Below are 19,800 nucleotides of genomic sequence, written 5' to 3'. Positions count from 1 at the left end.
CATTGCGCGGAAACAGGCTTTTTTTGGACGAGGGGAACCAATATTGGGTAAACACACGCAGGCCAATATTTTCGGTTTCAGAAAGTACGCGGGAAGTTTCCGCGCGCACACTCATAGCACCCTATTCCAAACCAAAGATATAAATTAAATAAAATCAAAGCAAATACTTGCTTTTTTTAACATTTTATTCAATGCTACGCCACTTTCGTTTTTTTTTTTTTTGGTATTGAAGCGACGTCTGAAAACCCTGAAAAACCACGGGTGCTGCTGTGCGAGGTCGAATCTCCGGGGACGGCGAAACAGGTGCGGGAACGCGTGAAGGAGACAGAAACGACCAGATGGGTCGCCGCGGTAGGCGCGCGGCCGTCCCTCGCCGTCTACGGTGCGGAAAAGAAGAGCATTGTGGGCGTGGATTTCGTCGACAACTCGAGGGGCAGTGGGCTGCTGTGCGAGGCACGAAGTGGAGTGTTGAGGACACGCCACCTGAGGTCCAAGTACACACCGGGGATGGACGGTACATGCCAGCTATGTGGCCAGCAGGAGGAGACAGCTGAACATATCATAATGGAGTGCCGAGAGCTGAGACCGCTGATGCCACCAGATCTGGTGGATTATGCGGTTGCACTGGGTCTGAAAAGGTTGGACTTGGGACCGACACCATCGACAGGGCAGGGGCAGACGACGCAGACGACGTGCATCAATGAAGTGGGAAGTCGAGACCATGGTGGCCAGCGCAGTCAGCGGGGGGATGTCGGCGGCCTCGGGGTGGTTGAAATCGCAAAGCGAAGACTGGAGGACTGGTGGGGGAAAACTGTGAGGAGGGTGGGGGGCAATGGCAATCAAATTTAGGTTGTTTTTTTTTTTTTTTTTTTTTGGCTAGATCCAGTTTTGTGTAAAACTGTGATCGCCCGATACAAAGGGTTAAGCCACCATATCCATATCCATATCGCTTCCCACCGAGGAGGCTTCTCACTGTAGGACGGTGATAAAGCTGTGTTCCAAATTTTACCCAAATGGATCCGAGTTACTCCGGCAGATCACGACACCACAGATTGGAAAAGGAATAGAACGCTGAACCAGTAAATTTTGGAACACGGCTTATAACCTATAACGTACATTGTAATAACTCTGGATAGAAATGACAGAAATGATCGCGACACACCGGTCGGAGATACACATGTCAAAGTTGCGCTACAATTTTTGGCAAAATGGGCAAAACGGGCAAAACGTGAGCGCCACAACCTGCCACAACTGCTAAACCACGTGACTTGTGACGCGTGCTAGGCGGCTCGGCTGGCTCGGCTGGCTGGGGTGACGTAAACCGCGTAAAGTATGGAGTTTCCGACAGTTCCGACACGAGTAAGTTTGTGAAAGTTTGTCTCGAAAATTGAGAGTGGTGTCAGCTGAAGGTGGCGTGTCCACCTTGTCTCAAGACCTTCACGGTAAGTTCACGTCGTTCACGGTACTAGTAAAGTCTTTCTTTGTCCTCAATATATATAACCAGACAGTGACTCCGTGTAACTTAACTCGGACGCCGTTCACCTGGCACTGCGATCCTGTTTTTTTGGCCGATTAGGCCCGTCTATCAATCTGATCATGTCTTAAATGTGTCGCCCACCTTGTCTCTCGCAGTTGGTCATTATTTACGACTCGCACGCGCCATCTGGGTTTCTCACCATCATAGTTCAGCTGCGCGTGACAAGCCCCGGGGAAGGGAAAACTCGGGTCCGCGGACCGTGTGCGCGCCCTCTCTTGAACCACCCACAAGGCTTTCTTTTTCGTTTGGTTCTTTGTGGTGGTGTAATGCTTGCAGGTATCGAAATAAAGTACCGTTGATTGATTGATGTGAGGCTTAGAGCGGAGCTCCGGCGCCATTTGAGCGTTTTCAACTAAACATATTTTCTGAAAAAGTACAGCAAGTAAAAGTGTACAAAGAGTACAGCAATTGAAAGAGTACAAAGAGTACGGCAAATGAATTTCTAAGGAAATTTTTCAATAATTTTCAATGGTTAAAATACAATATAAATGAAACCAACATTACTAGAACAATTTGGGAAAGTGCCATGGGCGCCTGCTCAAAGTGGCTCTGAACCGTACTCGAGAACCGAGCAAGACGCAATCGCAACGCCACCATTTCTCCCGCAACGGCAGCTCAGGGAGCTGCACGACCGCATGTACTGGTCCAGTCGAGTAGTGCAAGGTCCGGTGGCGCCATCCCGCAGCGGCATCTCGCAGTAGCTATATAAAGCAACTTTCACCTGTTGACTCGCCGCTAAAGGGTGGCGCCATAATCATATCTAGTTCGGTCTCGGCAGACTCGAGTGGCCCGGGTTTCAAGGGTGAGTTTCCCAACTGAGTTGTTCTAGTAACGTTGACTGAAACCGAAACTAACCTGCAACCTTACTGGTCCGCCATCTTGTTGCGACATCAGATGTATAAACATCAGCACATGGGCAGCTTGAGCCTATTTCGCTCAGTGTCAGAAGCAGTCAGAAGGCCGTTGCTATCGTCTGTTGGGAAATGGTGGGCTATGATTCATCAAGCTAGTCTTAGTCAAGCAATGACCAGCAAACTTTTTAAGATTATCTGTGCGAAATTTCAGACGATTCACCATTCGTATTCGTTCCACCAGCATCGCCTGTGAGGGGACTTCCTGTGGGGGCTACATTTGCGATCCACTGACGTGTGGATCCAGATGCGGTGTCGAAGCAGAACGGCATGGAAGGTTTTATTTGTTATTAAGTTGTGAACTGCACAACGCAGACCCTCTCTATCGCTACAATGCGCAACGGTGTGAAGCAGGGAGTGTCGTTTGCTCTCGGATACAACATTTGGTGTTACGAGTGTCCCCGATCGTTGTTGCAAGTAGAGCGGCAACAAGTGATTTGGAGGTGTATGCACAAACTTCAAAATAATTTTCTCGATAGGAAATTGATATTTTTATTAAATATTTCGTAGACGTAACCACGGGCAGATATTTTGTTCATGGTGAAAATTTTATAAAAATCAATGACCATCAATATTTTGCTGGAGCACCCCTTTAAGGAGTAAGCTTTACCCCCAGGCTCTTCCTCTGCCTATGTGAAAGAAAAATACTATGAAATCACCATACTATACATTGCATGGGTCCATATCACGTATCGTAAAATCTGCCCACTTCGTCCAAGCACCCACTACTAACATTTCCCCCCAAACTTGGAAATCCTGCAAATGATACGTCAACTGCATGAGTGCCCATGGAGGGGGGGGGGGGGGGGGTCTAGATTAGCCCAGTTTTCAGTAAAAGTGGGGTGGGTGGTCCCCCAGTATCTTACGGTAGTTGAAATATGTTTCATGGAAACACGTGCATTTTGTAAATAACTTTTCATGAACACAGATTTGTTGACACTGTGGCGTTTTCTTGACACATGGTCTTGCAATTGAACCCTGTAAGTGATAATGTCACAATATTGCTAGGGCTGTTGTTATGGAAAAATGCATTGGGGCTCGATGTCAGGTTAGATTTTGCCCGATAAAAATGTGAACTATTTTTGTAAGCATTGTTTCTTCTCAATATCTAATCATAAAGACAAACATCTTTCGTGGTGTTATGGACAGGACAAAAGATGTTTGTCCTGTCCGTCCTCTTCGTCTGACTCTTTCGTATATTTTTGAGCCCGTAATAAAGTTTCACAACCACATTGTTGTGAGACTTTGAGAGTTGTCACGAGTTGTGCCCTTTAATGAGGCTGTGGTTTTGGGAGGAATGTGTGCGGGACATGGGGTTGGACACTGCAACTGCTCGTCTCAAAGTAGTGCACGTTTCATTGATTATGCTTGCGGTTCTGTGTGGCTGTTTAGCTCAAATAAACGCAGCATGGATTCAATCTAAATTGTATGAAATGTAAACATGATTTCTTTTGTATGCCTCCATTACGAAGGCTTGACAGAGACAAAAATATGACACAGACGGTGTTAGACCAGCCGATTCCGCAGTCAACTCAAGAACATGCAATGCTACATGGACCCTCAGGTTATACTGCACTGTCTAAATTTCTCTCTCAAGGCAGACTAATACCCCTGTTTTTCAGGCATGCTAAAAGCCTTCAGATCAAACTCCTGAATAGGGGAACCAGCGTGCGCTGATCGGTATGTGCGGAGCCGCAATGACGAGTCGATTCGCCATTTCTTCAAAAGGGTTCCTACCAAGCTTGTCCCGTTATTACCAATATTGGGCACATACTGGGGTAATATTGGGGATGCTGTCTAGGAATATCAAGCTTGTTTCAATATTTACCAATATTGGGTACATACTGAGGTAATATTGGTAATAATAGTCAGTCATACCAAGTTTGTCACAATATTAGCCAATATAGGGCACAAATCAAATAATATTGTTAATATTAGCCAGCCATATAACTCTTTGCCCAATATTTCCCAATATTGTTAGATACTGGGAAATATTGGTAATATTGCCAACCACAAAACTTTTCCAAACATTAACTAATATTGGGCACATACTTGGGTAATATTGGTAATATTGTTGAGGCGTACCCTAGATTTGACCCAATATTTGACTATATTAGGTATATACTGGGGTAATACTGGTAACAATGGCCAGTCATACCCAGCTTGACAAGCTTACCAATATCGGGTACATACTGGGATAGTATTGGTAATAGGCCCTTTTCAAAAAATCTGGCAATAGCGAAAATCCGCTGAACGAGTCCAACAACATTGGGCGGCCGGCGCCATTGGGAAGGACTCCGTTGCGGCTGGCAGAGTTGTTTTGACTGTAGCGTTCTTGTTTCGTCGATCCCTTCGCCTCTGTGTGGCTGCAAATAGCGTTTTCTCGATCACGCGTGGGTAAACAACCTTTCCCAGCTCCCAGCCGTTAAAGATGATGAGGTATATCGCTTTTTCAAGAACCGATCGGACTCGCAACAATTCGACAGAAGTTACAACTTCCTCGTTGAGGGGTTCGTGGTCGCCACCTCCATAAAGACCAACTACTCAAGAAAAAAGTAATTACTAAGATCTTTGTAGTTACAACATCAAACATGTGTTAATATGCATCAGAAAATTATAGGAACCGGTTATAATTTACGGGCTGTAGTTAGAGGTCGCCAGTACTCTCCGGATGTGCGACAAAACAGGCGCAGGGGTCCCGCTTCGCTGTCGCCCGGACAGTCGAGCGATGGAGCACACCGCATAAAAGCGACGAGCGAGCGATCAAGGCGATGAGCGTCGTTTTCTAGAAACCCCCAACCAAGCGACGCGACAAGTGACAGTGAAACATTTCGTCCCTCATAGCCGACTTTCGTCGCTTGTGCCGTCGCTCGACTCGTCTCTCGTCAAATCGCTCAGATGAGATTCAGCCTTTAACATAGACAGTGGTCACGCGAGCATGAAACGCCATCTTTACTTGCGCATGGTAGGGCGTGGCAATGTGTCAATGGGACTAGTAAAATATGTATTTGAGGTAAGTTTCAACTTGACACATTGAGCCACTTATTTTTGAGTGTCTCAAAATTGAAGCTACAAAGCTACAATTAATGGCCCGTCAGAAATCAGCAACTGAGTATCAAGTTGAAAGTTGCCTCAAATGCATACTTTAGTTGTGCCATTTACTCAATAAAAATCTAAACCTCTACTTCAAGTACAAAACAAACTAAAAAAAACAACAAAAAAAACGGACCTTTTGGAGGCATATATTTTTTATTGTTTTCTACTTGGAATTAAGACTTAAAATTTCAATGCGCAAATTCAAATAGTAAAGGACGTATTCGACGCAAGTTCCTACTTGATACGTCGAGTTCCTTTTTCTTGAGGGGGATTTTAGAGTTGAATTGTAGAGCAACAAATTTTGCAGTGAAGCAGAAGTTGCAAGCGCGTGCATGTTGCTTTGCATAAAGCATGCGCTGCACAGATGTCTGCGCTACAGGCAGGTTAAAGCGTCAGGTCGTATGGCTTCATGCGTACCTAACATATAATTTACACGCGCAAGCTTGAAGCACCGCGAGCTCGTGCATACCTGAAGCCAGGCGCTCGCGAAGCTGTCACGTCCACAAGCGATACCACGAGCAACATTATATTTGTATTTGACGCTTTGATTTCTTCAAACTAGCTGAAACTTGAAAACTCTACCTTTAAACGCAACAAAGTGAGATTAAAAACACCTGACTCAAACACCCAAGGAGCGTAGCGTAGGAACGGTTCGTGTTCCGTTTTTGCACTTCAGGAGGGAAACGTTTGCGCGGCTACGCCGCCGTCAACCGATAACGAGTACATTTACGAATGCGTACCTTAATGCCAGACTTGTCCAGATACCCACTCTGCTTACAGAGGGGTACGCAGCAGTACGTTGGCATCGTGGGCAGGAATTGACTAGCGACTATGGCCAACGCAGCGTATGCAGCGGTGCGCACCATCCTGCAGCATGGCGGCTGCCACTAGTTGCTGTTGCGTACGACAGGTGGCGCTTTTTTCTCTGATGGGTCTACCTTGGCCAGCTATACCAATATTGTCCCAATATTTGTGAGTATTGGGTATATAGTGAGGCCATGTTGGTAATATTAGCCATCTATATCAGGATTTTTTTTTTTTATTACCTTAAAGACCCCCTTTTAGGGGGTATTACATAAGGGGTGGGGTTACAAAAATAATCAAACATAGGTGCTGGTCTTCAGGATGAGAGATGATTGGTAACATTTTCGAAGAAGATTGATGGGCAGGTGATGGCAGCAATGTGGTGGGGAAGGCCGTTCCAGTCTGGAGCTGCTCGGGGGAAGAATGACGCAGAAAAAGTGACAGTGCGAGCGCGTGGGCGAGCAACCTGGAGAGGATGACTGGTGCGGTGAGATATGCGTGTGGGAGGTACAATGTAAGGTGAGATACAGAGGGGGGAATTGAATAACTTGTGAAACAAACAGAGGGTAGCGATGCGGCGACGACAAGCGAGACTAAGTAAACCTGATTCAGCTTTCAGGGGTGATACGCTGGTATGGTACGAGTATGAAGAATGAATAAATCTAGTTGCGCGATTTTGGACTGCTTCGATTGCGTTGATGAGGTATACTTGGTGAGTGTCCCAGACGGCGGATGCATATTCAAGCTTTGATCTTATTAGTGATTTGTAGGCGAGTAGTCTTACTTCCTGAGGGGCGTGGCGTAGTTGGCGTTTAAGGAATCCCAGGGTTTTGTTAGCAGATGAGGTAATGTTAGTAATATGCGTACGCCAAGATAAATCGCTGCAAAGGGTGACACCAAGGTATTTATATGATTCGGTTAATTCTACGGGGGTGGTAGTGATGGTATAGGGAAAGAAAAGGGGATTGCGGCGGCGGTGAAAGGACATAACTTTACATTTAGTAGAGTTAAGTGACATTAACCAACGGTCGCACCATTGCAGCACACGGTTAAGGTCGTTTTGGAGAGCAGATTGGTCCGATACGTTAGTGATGGAATGGTAGATGACGCAGTCATCTGCAAACATGCGAATATTACAGGATAAATGTTGCGGTAAATCATTAATATATATTAAAAATAAAAGCGGACCAAGAACAGACCCTTGGGGGACGCCCGATGTGACTGGGATGAGATTAGAAGACTGGTTGTTAACTAGGGGGCAGATTGGGAGCGGTTGTTAAGAAATTCTTTGATCCATCGTAAGATATTATGGTCTAAGTTCAACTGAGCAAGTTTTAGTAGCAAGCGCTGATGAGGTACTTTGTCAAATGCTTTTGAAAAATCTAAAAATATGGCATCAGTTTGTATGTTAGAGTCGAGGTTAATGTGCAGATCATGAAGAAAGGGGGCTAACTGAGTTTCGCAGGAGAATCCGTTACGAAAGCCGTGCTGCGAAGGATGGAAGAAGTCGATCGAGTCCAGAAAATGCATGACTTGAGAAAAAATGACGTGTTCCATGATTTTACAAGGCACGCTCGTTAGAGAGATGGGGCGGTAGTTTAATGGGGATTCTTTATTACCTGATTTGTAGACGGGAACGACCTTTCCCACCTTCCAGTCTTCCGGAATGTTACCTGTAGAAAGTGACTGAGAGAATAACAAGGACAAATATGCTGCAGAGATGTGTTTAGTATTTTTTAGAAATTTGGAATTAATTTCGTCTACGCCGGCTGATGATGACAGTTTAATGTTATCAATTACTGACGCAATACCATCAGCAAAAAAAGTGACGGGAGACATTGGATACTCGGTGTTTGCAGGGAGCATTGTAAATGACACATCAGATTCTGCAGTGAAAACCGATGAAAACGCGGTGTTGAAAACGTTCGCACATTCAGCATCATTCACAGGTTCGCCCAATTCATTGATAATGGCAACAGTACGCTTTTGCTGAGGGTTTATCACTTGCCAGAATTTTTGGGCGTTTTTAATCAACATATTTGGTAGGTCCACGTGGAAAAAAGAGTACTTGGCGTTTCGGATTGCGGTTAAATATGCATCCTCAGCCGCGTAGTATTTTTCCCATGCACTAGGGCCAGCCGACAGCTTGGCTGAGCGGAAAAGACGTTTTTTTCTGTTTTTTAATCTTTTGAGGCTTTTAGTGAACCACGGTTTATGTTGATCTGCGTGGAAACTGAACAAGGGGATGAAATTATTTGCTAGCTCGTTTAACTTATTTTTAAAAATCAACCAATTTTCATGAATTGACTGGTGGTGAAATGTTGCTTCAAAAACTGGAAAAAAGGTGTTCAGCTCGTTATTTATAGTTTCATAATTTCCTTTATCGTACAGGCGAATTGTTTTCTTTTCGATATGACGTTTTGCAGGAGTAAGCTCAAAGACAGCATGAATAACTTTGTGGTCACTAATCTCTCGAAGGTAGTTTATGGATGATAGACTGTCAGGTTGATTGGTTAATATGAGATCTAAAATATTTGCAGATTCGCGAGCGACGCGCGTTGGTTCTGTTACCAGCTGGGTGAGATTAAAATTGAGACAAACCTCAATGAATTCTTTTTCTTCTGAGTTGCTTACAGTTAAGGGTGATGGGTCAATCCAATTAATATTTGGGAAATTAAAGTCACCAAAAAGGAGAATTCGTGCATTTGGGGACTCTGCAGAAAGTTGACATAGTAGGTCGTTTAGTTTACGGGAAAATTCGGTGCTATAATTTGGTGGTCTGTAGCAGATGCCCAGTACAACTGTTTGCGGAGAAGCCCGACATATGAGCCACAATGCTTCAATATCAGAGGGAATGGTAATGAGAGAACAGGACAACTGTTGGCTAACGGCGATGAGTACACCTCCACCTCGTGCGCCTTTCCGATCATTTCGAAAGATTTGAAAATTTGGCAAGTCAGCAAGGACTTCTTCATCAGTGACGTCGGCAGTTAACCATGTTTCAGTTAGTAGTAATATATTGCTGCTGGATGACGACACGAGATTAGATACAAGATCCCGCTTTGAAAGGAAGCTCCGTATGTTGGTAAAGATAACAGATAAGGAAGTATTTACACGAGGGGTGGATTGAGGGCGGTTTATTGGTCGTTGATAGATTGGTGATTGTTATGCAATTTCTTTGACAGTTTGTGACAATTCGTCAAACATATAACGTTGTTTGCCAATGAATAATGTTTTGTAGCGTAGCGAGAATGGGACTGCCTTGTTTTTAGCAAATGTAACTAATTGCTTCCAGGCGTTTTGGACGGGGCGCGAGAAATCTCCGCCAATGCTAAAGACGGTGCCCTTTAACTTACGGCCGTTCGAAAGAATGACCTCCTTGGTTTTAAAAAAAGTTAGTTTCACGATTAATGGGCGACAGCGTCCGTTTGTGTGACGGCCGAGACGGTGAGCTCGCTCTATATCTGTAGGTTCAAGCGTCACGTGGAGATGATCAGAGCATAACTTAATTATTTTTTCTTCGGACTGGACAGAAGTCTCATGTGGGACGGGATCAGGAACGCCGTAAAATATTAAATTGTTTCTTCGTGAGCGGTTTTCAGCATCGTCCATTCGGGCGTTCATCTCTAAAACCATATGGGATGTGTGAGCGGTATCAGCGCGTGCCGTCTCGAGGTCCGATTGCAAGGTGTCAATTTTTTTGTAATGAACCTCTAGTTCAGCCATTCGCTCATTCAGGTTGGCTATATTTCTGTCCGTAGTTTGCAGTTGGGCTTTGAGGTCTTGTACCTGGGAAATTATCTGAGCCTGCCCGACAGACAGTTTTTTTAATTCAACAAGTATAGCTTCCGTAGGTCCCGGGTTGGTCTTACGTCGCCAGACAACAATACCACTAACAAGGAATGCATGACTTCAACGCACTCAATGGCAAGAGACACACAACACTGCGGGCTCGGCAGCTGTACGAGAAAGTAATCACTTGATTTTTTAGAATAAATAACATACGGTTTACTAACCTGCATAGCGAAAGCGAGTGGATTAGTTGACTGTGTCGCAGCACAGCCACCGAGCCCACAGAGCCGCGCGGGTAGCTGTCGTAGCTTTATAGTTGACATGGCTGGGTCCGTTGATGATGGTGATGGTGTTCCTTGTGCTGGGTCGAGGGTGTAGTTTCCGATCGAAGGCGTTGCCACACGTGCCGTCACGCAGAGGGAGGACAGATGGCAATCACCGGTATCGCGTCCACAGTACGTAGGCACACATTCCGAGGTGACGCTGGGGAAGGCAATCGGTAGAGCAGGAAGTAGCACACGGGTGATGACGGGGGAAAACACCTGCATAGCGAAAGCGAGTGGATTAGTTGACTGTGTCGCAGCACAGCCACCGAGCCCACAGAGCCGCGCGGGTAGCTGTCGTAGCTTTATAGTTGACATGGCTGGGTCCGTTGATGATGGTGATGGTGTTCCTTGTGCTGGGTCGAGGGTGTAGTTTCCGATCGAAGGCGTTGCCACACGTGCCGTCACGCAGAGGGAGGACAGATGGCAATCACTGGTATCGCGTCCACAGTACGTAGGCACACATTCCGAGGTGACGCTGGGGAAGGCAATCAGTAGAGCAGGAAGTAGCACACGGGTGATGACGGGGGAAAACACCTGCATAGCGAAAGCGAGTGGATTAGTTGACTGTGTCGCAGCACAGCCACCGAGCCACAACACTTACGAATATTGGGTGCACACTGGGAAATATTGGTACTCTACCGGCCAGCCATGCCAACATTGCTCCGATATGTGCCAATATTGGGCACACAGTGAGGTCATATTGGCTGTCTATTAGTGGTGCAAAACTATCGATAGTACTGTCGATAGTATTGATAGTCGCCAGAAATCTGACTATCGATAATAAAAAAACTATTGATTGTACTATCATTAGTCGACTATCGAAAAACTATCGATAGTCGACTATAGAAAAACTATCGACAGTCGACTATCAAAAAACTATCGAGAGTTGACTATCGAAAAACTATCAATAGTCGACTATTGAAAAACTATGGATAGTACCATCGATAGTCGGCTATCGAAAAACCATCGATAGTCGACTATCGAAACACTATCGATAGTACTTTCGATAGTCGACTATCGTAAAACTACGATAGTCGACTATCGATAGTTTTGCGACACTAGTAGTTTGTGTGGCTCCCTTTTCTCTGTTTGTCGCTTTATTTTTTCAAATGGGATACCCAACTAGCCCAAGCACTTACCATCCCAACTTTGGTTCAGCTTTCAGTGATGCTGAAGACGGGAGTTAGGGCGAAGAGAAGAGGAAGGGAGGCGAGCGGCGGTGCGGCAATTGTGTTTGCTCCAGTAATGCGAAACTATCGATAATACTATCGATAGTCACCAGAAATCTGACTACCGATAGTAATAAAACTTTCAATAATGTCGCAGAACTATCGATAGTCGACTATAGAAAAACTATCGATAGTACCATCGATAGTCGACTATCGAAAAACTATGGATAGTCGACTATCGAAAATCTATTGATTGTACTATCGATAGTCGACTATCGATACTACTATTGGTAGTCAACTATCGGAAAGCTATAGATAGTACCATGGATAGTCGACTATCGGAAAATTATCTTTAATCGACTATCGGGAAAATTATCAATAGTCGACTATCGGAAACCTATTGATAGTATACTGTCGACGGTTTACTATCAATAGTTATGCGACACTTGTAGTTTTCGCCGCTCCCTCTTCTCTTTTTCTCGCTTTATTTTTTCAAATGGGACACCAATTAGCCCAAGCACATACCATCCCGACTTTGGTTCAGCTTTCAGTGATGCTGAAGACGGGAATTTGGGCAAAGAGAAGAGGAAGGGAGTCGAGCGGCGGTGCGGCAACTGTGTTCGCTCTAGTGGTGCAAAACTATCTATAGTTCTATCGATAGTATCGATAGTCGCAAGAAATCTGACCACCGATAATAATAAAACTATCAATAAGGTCGCAGAACTATCGATAGTCGATTATCGAAAAACTATCGATAGTACTATCGATGGTCGACTATCGAAAAACTGTCAATAGTACGGACTGATAGTCGACTATTGAAAAACTATTGATAGTACTATCAATAGTCGACTATAGAAAAACTATCGATAGCACTATCGATAGTCAACTATCGAAAAACTATTGATAGTACTATCGATGTCGACTATCGAAAAACTATCGATAGTACTATCGATGTCGACTATCGAAAAACTATCAATAGTACCACCGATAGTCGACTATCGAAAAACTATTGATAGTACTATCAATAGTCGACTATCGAAAAACTATCGATAGTACTATCGATAGTCAACTATCGAAAAACTATCGATAGTACTATCGATAGTCAACTATTGAAAAACTATCGATAGTACTATCGATGTCGACTATCGAAAAACTATCGATAGTACTATTGATAGTTCTGCGACACTATCGATAGTTTTGGAAAAACTATTGATAGTATCGATAGTCGATTTATCGATAGTTTTGCATCACTACTGTCTATACCAAGATTGTCCTAATGTTTACCAATTTCAGGTACACGCTGGGAAATATTGGGAATATTGGCCAGTCATACCAAGATTGTCCCAGTATTTACCAACTTTGGACGCAGATTGGGGAACTTGTCGCAATATTTAACCAAATTACCCACTCTTGCCCCAATAGTGAGCTTGCTTCAAAACAATTGTGGCAATGCTAAAAGATGTCCAACATGTTGACCTTGAAGTACTTCTAATACTGGTGTAATAAACATAAAAGCTTTAGGCCCCAAATTAAATGTGCTTTGTACCTTTTTTATTTTGTTATTTAGTTGACATAAATTTTTGTAATCTAAGAAGGCAATCTTCACCTTTGGTGAGGAAAAAAAAATTACACCTCAGCAACGATTATTTTGTATTCTAAAAATATGTGAATATTCGACATACTAAAACTCGAAACGAAGGCAAAAAATGACAACAAACACGACTCAAACGCAGCTACACAATTTGTCTCGAAAGTTTGTCTCAAAAATTGAAAGTGGTGCCAGCTGAAGGTGGCGTGTCCACCTTGCAGAGGGTTCTAGTACGTCAAATAACAACCAGCTTGCATGCCTAGTAATGTTGTCTTCAAATATGACTATTGTCATTTTTCTTAAATTAGTACTGTTTGAAGCAATAAAAAACACTGTTAGCCCTCTGTCTCAGACAAAATATATATCTCAAAATCTAGCTCCACGCATCTATGTCAGGAGTCTCAATCACACGGCCCGCAACTGGCTGCGCCGCGGTCCAGAAGCATTCCACAGCTGCGAGCTCCCATGTCTGGAGCGCAAGAAATGGCGTGCATCATAATTACCTTAAGGGTTTTGCGTCGTCGATCCGTTCATTTTCGTGACCACTGTTTCGTCTTCATCTTTGCTTCCCATCTGTTTCTCATGTCAACCTCTACGACAATCTGGGCCTCGCCTAGCTGAACTTGCCAAAGCCATAACCTTGGGCTTCGTGCCTTCACTGCTGCATGTCTGAAGGTGAAACAATGCATAAGTGGCCAGAAAATAACACTGATTGCGGGTCTTATTTTTTTAATACTTCCGTAACAATCGCAAGGAAAGTAAAAATTGTCATATGAAGCCTTTGTTTTTGGGGGGGGGGGGGGGGGGGGGGAGAAAGTTAAGCGATGGAAACGACAGTGTGCCGTCTTGTTTTATTGAAAACTGCCGGCACATTCTCTGGGTGGCATCAGTTTAAGCCTTGTTATCACATTGAATATGCATCCAAAGTAGTTATAAAAACAATTAAAAAATGCAGATACCCCTGGCAAATTGGTGAGTTTACAAGAAGCGGATAGTCTGAAATGTCTTCTCCAGAAAATTCCTGGGTGTTGCTGCCTTGCAATGTGAAGCTCCACTGTTGTTTTTCTTTGCATCACATCTTTTTTGCCCCACCCTCTCTCTCCCCTTACAATGACCAGTGATGTGATTGCTGCGCCAATTGCGCCAAACTGCGCCAAGGGGCTAACCCTGCTACATCCTGCTACATTTTGCCAAGATATGGGTAATCTGCGCCAAGCCTGCGCCAAAAGACCAATTTTGGTCGTCTTTCAAAACCGAAACTAAACTGAGTACCGTAATTGAGCGTGCATGGGCTAGGTAGCGCAAGCGGCCGCCCAACAAAAAGTACCCTGTATCAGTCGATCATCCGGCCTTGCGTAGTTTTTCCCGCCACCTTTCGTTTCACGCTCCCGTCGTTCATGTGGCTCATGCGGTTCATGTGTCTCGTCTCGCGTCTTTTTAAAAAAAAATTTCAACGATAGGCGCGGGCGTGCGTTGACGTTTCAGTGCTTCAGTCGTTGTACAAAGCGCTCTAAGTATACTTTTTGACCTTGACTCGCGATGGTCCCTTTTTTCTGTGTGCTTAGCTTGTACCTCGCCTGCCGGCCTGGCAAGCACGTGCTGCTGAACTGCTGTTTTTTGTCGTATGCTGAACAATTACGTTTTGAGCACAATTTTGGAACCAGTTGACGACGGAGCGGAGTGGCATGGTGTCTGTTTCGATCAAACAGCCATCTCCGCTCGCGCGACGAAGCACGTGCAAATGCAAGCCTGCAGAAGTTGCCCTCATGTGCATGCGAACATGACTGCACGACAGAGGCTCCAGCCGGGACGCTTGCAACCCATTGTTTTACGTTTGCTTACTTTTGACAAAAATCTGGCACGTCGGGAAGCAGTAAAACGGTGGCAAGTGGTTTTTCGGAATTGCTCGGCAGCGGCCACAGCACTGTTCACTTGTGGAATGTCTCAATGTCTCTTTGGGAACATTGAAAGTGGGAATTCATTACTATACTCTGTTTCACCTTATGTTTTACCGCAGCGGAGGCTAGAAGCGCGAGCTCATAGCATTGGCAGCTGCCCTTACTTCACGAGAGCTTGTGCCGCCGAGATGTGCCCTGAGGAAGAAGCTCGCGCTTGTAGCCTTTCCTCCGGTACATCATAAGGTGAAACAGAGCAGAGCCAAAGGCAAAGCGAGGCTTGCAGCAGCCTTGTAGAAATTTTCGAAAAGCAAAAAGAAAAACACCCGCTAGTCTTAATGCACCTTTGTCTTGTGTACAATTTCGAATTGCACTGCAGTAGTTACGTGTTTCATCCGTCGGAGAGAGTTTCCATTTATTAGATAACTACGGTAGTCAACCTAATGCTGTGATATTTACTAATAAGCTGGTCATTTTCAAATCAATTTTAATATGTGCAGTTTGGTTCTTATTTATCTATAATGTTACGTATATATGTATAATTTAACTGAAGCATTGTAAAATGTGTCATGTCATTGGCATTTCAGTTACATGTTGAAAGACCCCCAGGTGGTCGAACTTGACCATAATTCGTTTATTGGGGCGAGCGAAGTGTCCTTTGTTCGTCCAGCACTTAAAAGGAATATGTTTATTTTTTTAAGAATATCTGCTCCAAAAGCCACTTTTGCTGCTCCGAAACACAGTTTTGCCTGCTCCAAAGGCCACTTTTGCTGCTCCAAAACACCGTTTTGGCTGCTCCAAAAGGTGCTCCAAAACGGCTGAGGCCAATCACATCACTGAATGACCCTTGAACTTCCAGAAGTTGGCTATCTGGACCGCACATAGGAATGATTCAGACCCCCTGATCTATATAATAATATACGAAAAATTTAGATGGGAACTCCGCCTGAATTTCGAAATATGAATATTTTGTTTGTGAATCGTTTTGTGCCATTCCTGTCTAGTGCTTTCGCTTCCGTGCTGGCTTAAATGCCAAATTGTTTATATCTCGAATTATAAATAATAAGAAAAAAACTGCACGTGCAAATGAGACCCGATTCTTGTTCCATGCTTTACGGATGTGAAGTGTTCGTTCTGAGCACTAGCTAGCCAAAGTGAAAACAGTAATTCCTCTGTTTCCTCGAAACAAAATTGAGTTTGTGCTCAGGTGAGCCGGTGGAAGTGTACCATAAGGATATTAACCCGAGACGTTTCTCGGGTTAATATTACTGCGGCTTGAAACCAACCTTCTTCCTATGGCTCGGCCGGCTTTCTGTGCAGCCTCGGCCGCGCTGGAATGCGAGTGGCAGCAATGGATCTCGCGTCGCCGCTACTGGGCCCCGAAACGGATGTGGACATTCCTCTGGCCGTCATTGGCCTCCGGAGCCTCGCCATCCTCAGCTCCAGACTGGACGTGACCCAGATCCTGGTCGGGCCACACGGCTACCGGGACTGGAGGGGTCTGGCGGCCCTGGCCGGCTTTGATCGCGACAGCGTCGAACTCATGGGTCAGCGCGGGGAGAGCCCCACGGAGGCTCTCATCGATGCCTGGGTGGCACAGAGCAGAAAGGAGAGGGTCACCCTGCATCTCCTCATCCAGAATCTGGAGCTGCTGGAGAGATTCGATGTCATTGACGACGTCATGCCACACCTAGGTAAGAAGGAAGCAGCGTGAAGGCTGCAGGTCAAATGGGGACGGAAAGTATGCAGATGCAAATTTTTTTGCGGCATACTATGAAAATTAAATCTGCACAAACCTCTTCGTCACAGGGGCGGCAAATAAAGATGTCAGTTTAGGAGCTTGGGCTAGGCTTGAAATAGTCTTGAGGGTTACGAAAGCTCACTCAGCATTTGACACATCACTGAGAGCCTGGAGGGCCTGCTTGGTTTTTCTCTTGTCTGAGTTGGCTCAGCAGAATTTCAGCATCAACGTATCAGACAGCCAACGTCACTTGTGGCATATCTGTCATTTATAAATGAAATCGAGAGATTTTCTATAGTTTTCCTGTAAGTAGTTTGTGCAAAAACATAAGAGACATAAGTCCATGTCTCTTTTGCTTTTTGGTTATAGAGCCTCTGTAAAAAGGGCTACTCCATCTGCAAGCCAACAGCCTGTTTTTTTAAGTTAAAACTTGATATAAGTAATGCCTTCATATGACATTGGAGATTACTTTTGAAGCTTTTTACCTTAATCCGATCAAAATGAAGCACAGAAATCACCCTTCAATGTACCTGTCTTCCCGGAGCACTTTGACATGACATGATTCCTTATCGATTCCCTTTCTACTCTCCTTCGATTTCCTGTTCCCCTCGTGATTATCTTTTTTGCTTGTAAATGTGAGCTGGTTTGTGCGTGAGGGACACAATCTATTAATTTTCCTGTTTGTTTGAAATTTGTGATCATGAAAATGAGTGGCTCCATCCCTGCTGTCTGCCAAGAGTAGCAGCTAGTGGAGGAGAGAAAGAAGGAAAAGTAGCAAAGGTGACTGCTAGGTACATTGGCTGGATCAGCTGGCTCCGAGATGCCGATGATAATGGTGCTTCTAACATATAAAAAAGGCATAGGTGTTTGCTTAACGCCCTACAGCATTTCCTGCCATTCTTTTAATGCAAAAGCATTAACTGTCCTATGGAACGGAGCCGGTGGCGTCTGTAACCGTGAAAAACGGCACCTAAAAACCCGTAACCGCGAAAAACAGCACCTAAATTGGCTGCAATGCTTCATATCAGATGCTTTGTCACGGAAGCTCGTGCAGCTGCTCGTGGTCAAAGCAGACGCGCCTCGGAAATGAAACACAAAGAAAAGCACAGCAACGCAGATACCTCGTCACGGAAGCTGGCAGGTGAGGTCAAGGTCAAAGCGGACGCGCTTCACAAATAAAACACGGAAAAGCTCAGCAACGCAATGCTTCATCATGGAAGCTGTGGTGAAGCCGGCAAGGTTCGCCGTGCCTGCGCAGTGGCGGAGCGTGATGTCACCGCCGCAGCGTTGTGTTTGATAGAAAGACGTGGCGCGCTGCTTGTAGGAACGTGCTGCATGTAGGAATGCTTTTGCACTCCTACATGTAAGCAGTCTTAAGTGTCTCTGCTGAATTGTTTTATAAATAAAAGTTGTTGACCCTATATTTCACCAGTGGCATAGCCAGGAATGTTTTTGGTGGGGGAGCTGAGGTGGCTCGCTGAGATGGGGGTTCCGAGACATGGGTTGTGGGGAGGGGGGTCAAAAATGCATCTGTATAATTTAGGGTCGGCTGGATTTGGGGGGGGGGGGGGGGGGGGGGGGGGGGGAGGGAAGGGAGGGAGGGAGGGAGGGAGGGAGGGAGGGAGGGAGGGAGGGAGGGAGGCTGAAGCCCCCCTAAGCCTCCCCCAGGGCTATGCCACTGGATCCCACTCTATTTCAGTGCAATAACCAAATTCAGGAGGCAAAAAGTGACAGTAGGCTGGTCCTAACTAACTTCTTTTTCTTGATGCATCAGCTTCCTTTTAACGTATAAAAAAATCGGTTTCATTATTCTTCTTTTATTGTTATAACTAAAGGGTGACAAGCATGCAGCAACCAAGATGTGTAATCTGGAAACATTCTGGGGCAGGTTTCCTTGCCAGAACTGCCGAAGGTTTCTGGATCCCAACATTTTAGAACCTTTTTAGGTAATTTTACTCTGTGCCATTTGAGCTGCAATTGTGTTTTGTTGCGACTAAATGTTGGTGAGATGCCATTTTTTCAGCAAGGCCGCCTTCCTATTTAGTACAAGAACTGCACTAATGCACCTCTTTTTATCTTTTTCTAGATCATGATGTCAAATTATTCAGGAATAAGCATTCTGGTGACCTGCCTGGTAAGTTTAAAACACTGGCTTTTCTGGTCTTTTGCCTAAATTAAACTATTTTTTATGTTTACAGCTGTTTAGTTTCTTTTCTTTTGTTAAGGGTGTCCCAAATCACCAGGCTCAATCTAAACTGAACCGTAAAAATCGACGCCTGCATGTAGCAGTCTAAGGCGGTGACACAGGCGACCGAGTCGAGTTTTAGGGCATGTTTGGTGCGCGTATTGATAGATGGCGTTGGGAGCAGCATCATAAGGTGTAGCCGACCAGCGAAAGGAAGCAGACGACTTGCGGCCGGCCATTACTTCATTCCCACCGTAGTACAGCTTCGCTGGTCTTCCTTCTTCACCAGAGTGGAAAGGCTGGAAGTTTTAACTTTAAGTATTGCTTTTATTGTCCGCATTTATTTTTTATGGGGTAGGGTAGGGTAGGGCATATGGGTCATCTTGGTTTTAATTTTGTATCTCAAGAGGTACTGCATGTTTTATTGTGAAATTTTATGTATTCACTGGATACACCTTTGGGATTACTTTTCTGTTGCTTTTTTACTAAAGCATTTTTTATATTTTTAGTAACAGAGTGTCACATTTTAAGCTGAGTTCCAGTTTTTAATGTACCTTTTCTAAACAAAAAAGAGGATGCTCATTTATTTTGGCACATATCTTGTACATAATACTGGCTTTAAACTGAACCTAAAAAAAAAAAAAAATTGAAGATGCAGCATGCAAGAAAAAAAAGATTGTTCTTTTTAGTCATGAGTCATTAGAGGTAAACTTTTATATATATATATATATATATTTTTTTTTACATTATAATATA

At 44.6% G+C, this 19,800-nt stretch overlaps 1 protein-coding gene across 2 annotated transcripts in view; it reads left to right on the top strand.

Annotated features, from left to right (window-relative positions):
• The first annotated feature begins 1,083 nt into the window (after positions 1-1,083).
• LOC115328311 (myeloid differentiation primary response protein MyD88-B) overlaps positions 1,084-19,800 on the top strand; it is a 38,222-nt gene continuing 19,505 nt past the window's right edge. The window contains exons 1-3 of one of the 2 annotated variants that reach the window (XM_040218853.2): positions 1,084-1,442; positions 16,439-16,812; positions 18,946-18,993. In XM_040218853.2, coding sequence (XP_040074787.1) covers positions 16,455-16,812; positions 18,946-18,993 — 406 coding nt within the window. In that variant the 5' untranslated portion in view covers positions 1,084-1,442; positions 16,439-16,454. Of the gene's footprint in view, positions 1,463-16,438; positions 16,813-18,945; positions 18,994-19,800 lie in introns of both variants that reach the window. The other variant, XM_040218854.3, reaches the window with a different exon arrangement.

This window comes from Ixodes scapularis, unplaced genomic scaffold, assembly GCF_016920785.2.
Source record: "Ixodes scapularis isolate PalLabHiFi unplaced genomic scaffold, ASM1692078v2 PGA_scaffold1__304_contigs__length_218370807, whole genome shotgun sequence".
NCBI classification, from domain to species: Eukaryota; Metazoa; Arthropoda; class Arachnida; order Ixodida; family Ixodidae; genus Ixodes; species Ixodes scapularis.
This window is presented reverse-complemented; position numbering and strand designations above follow the sequence as displayed.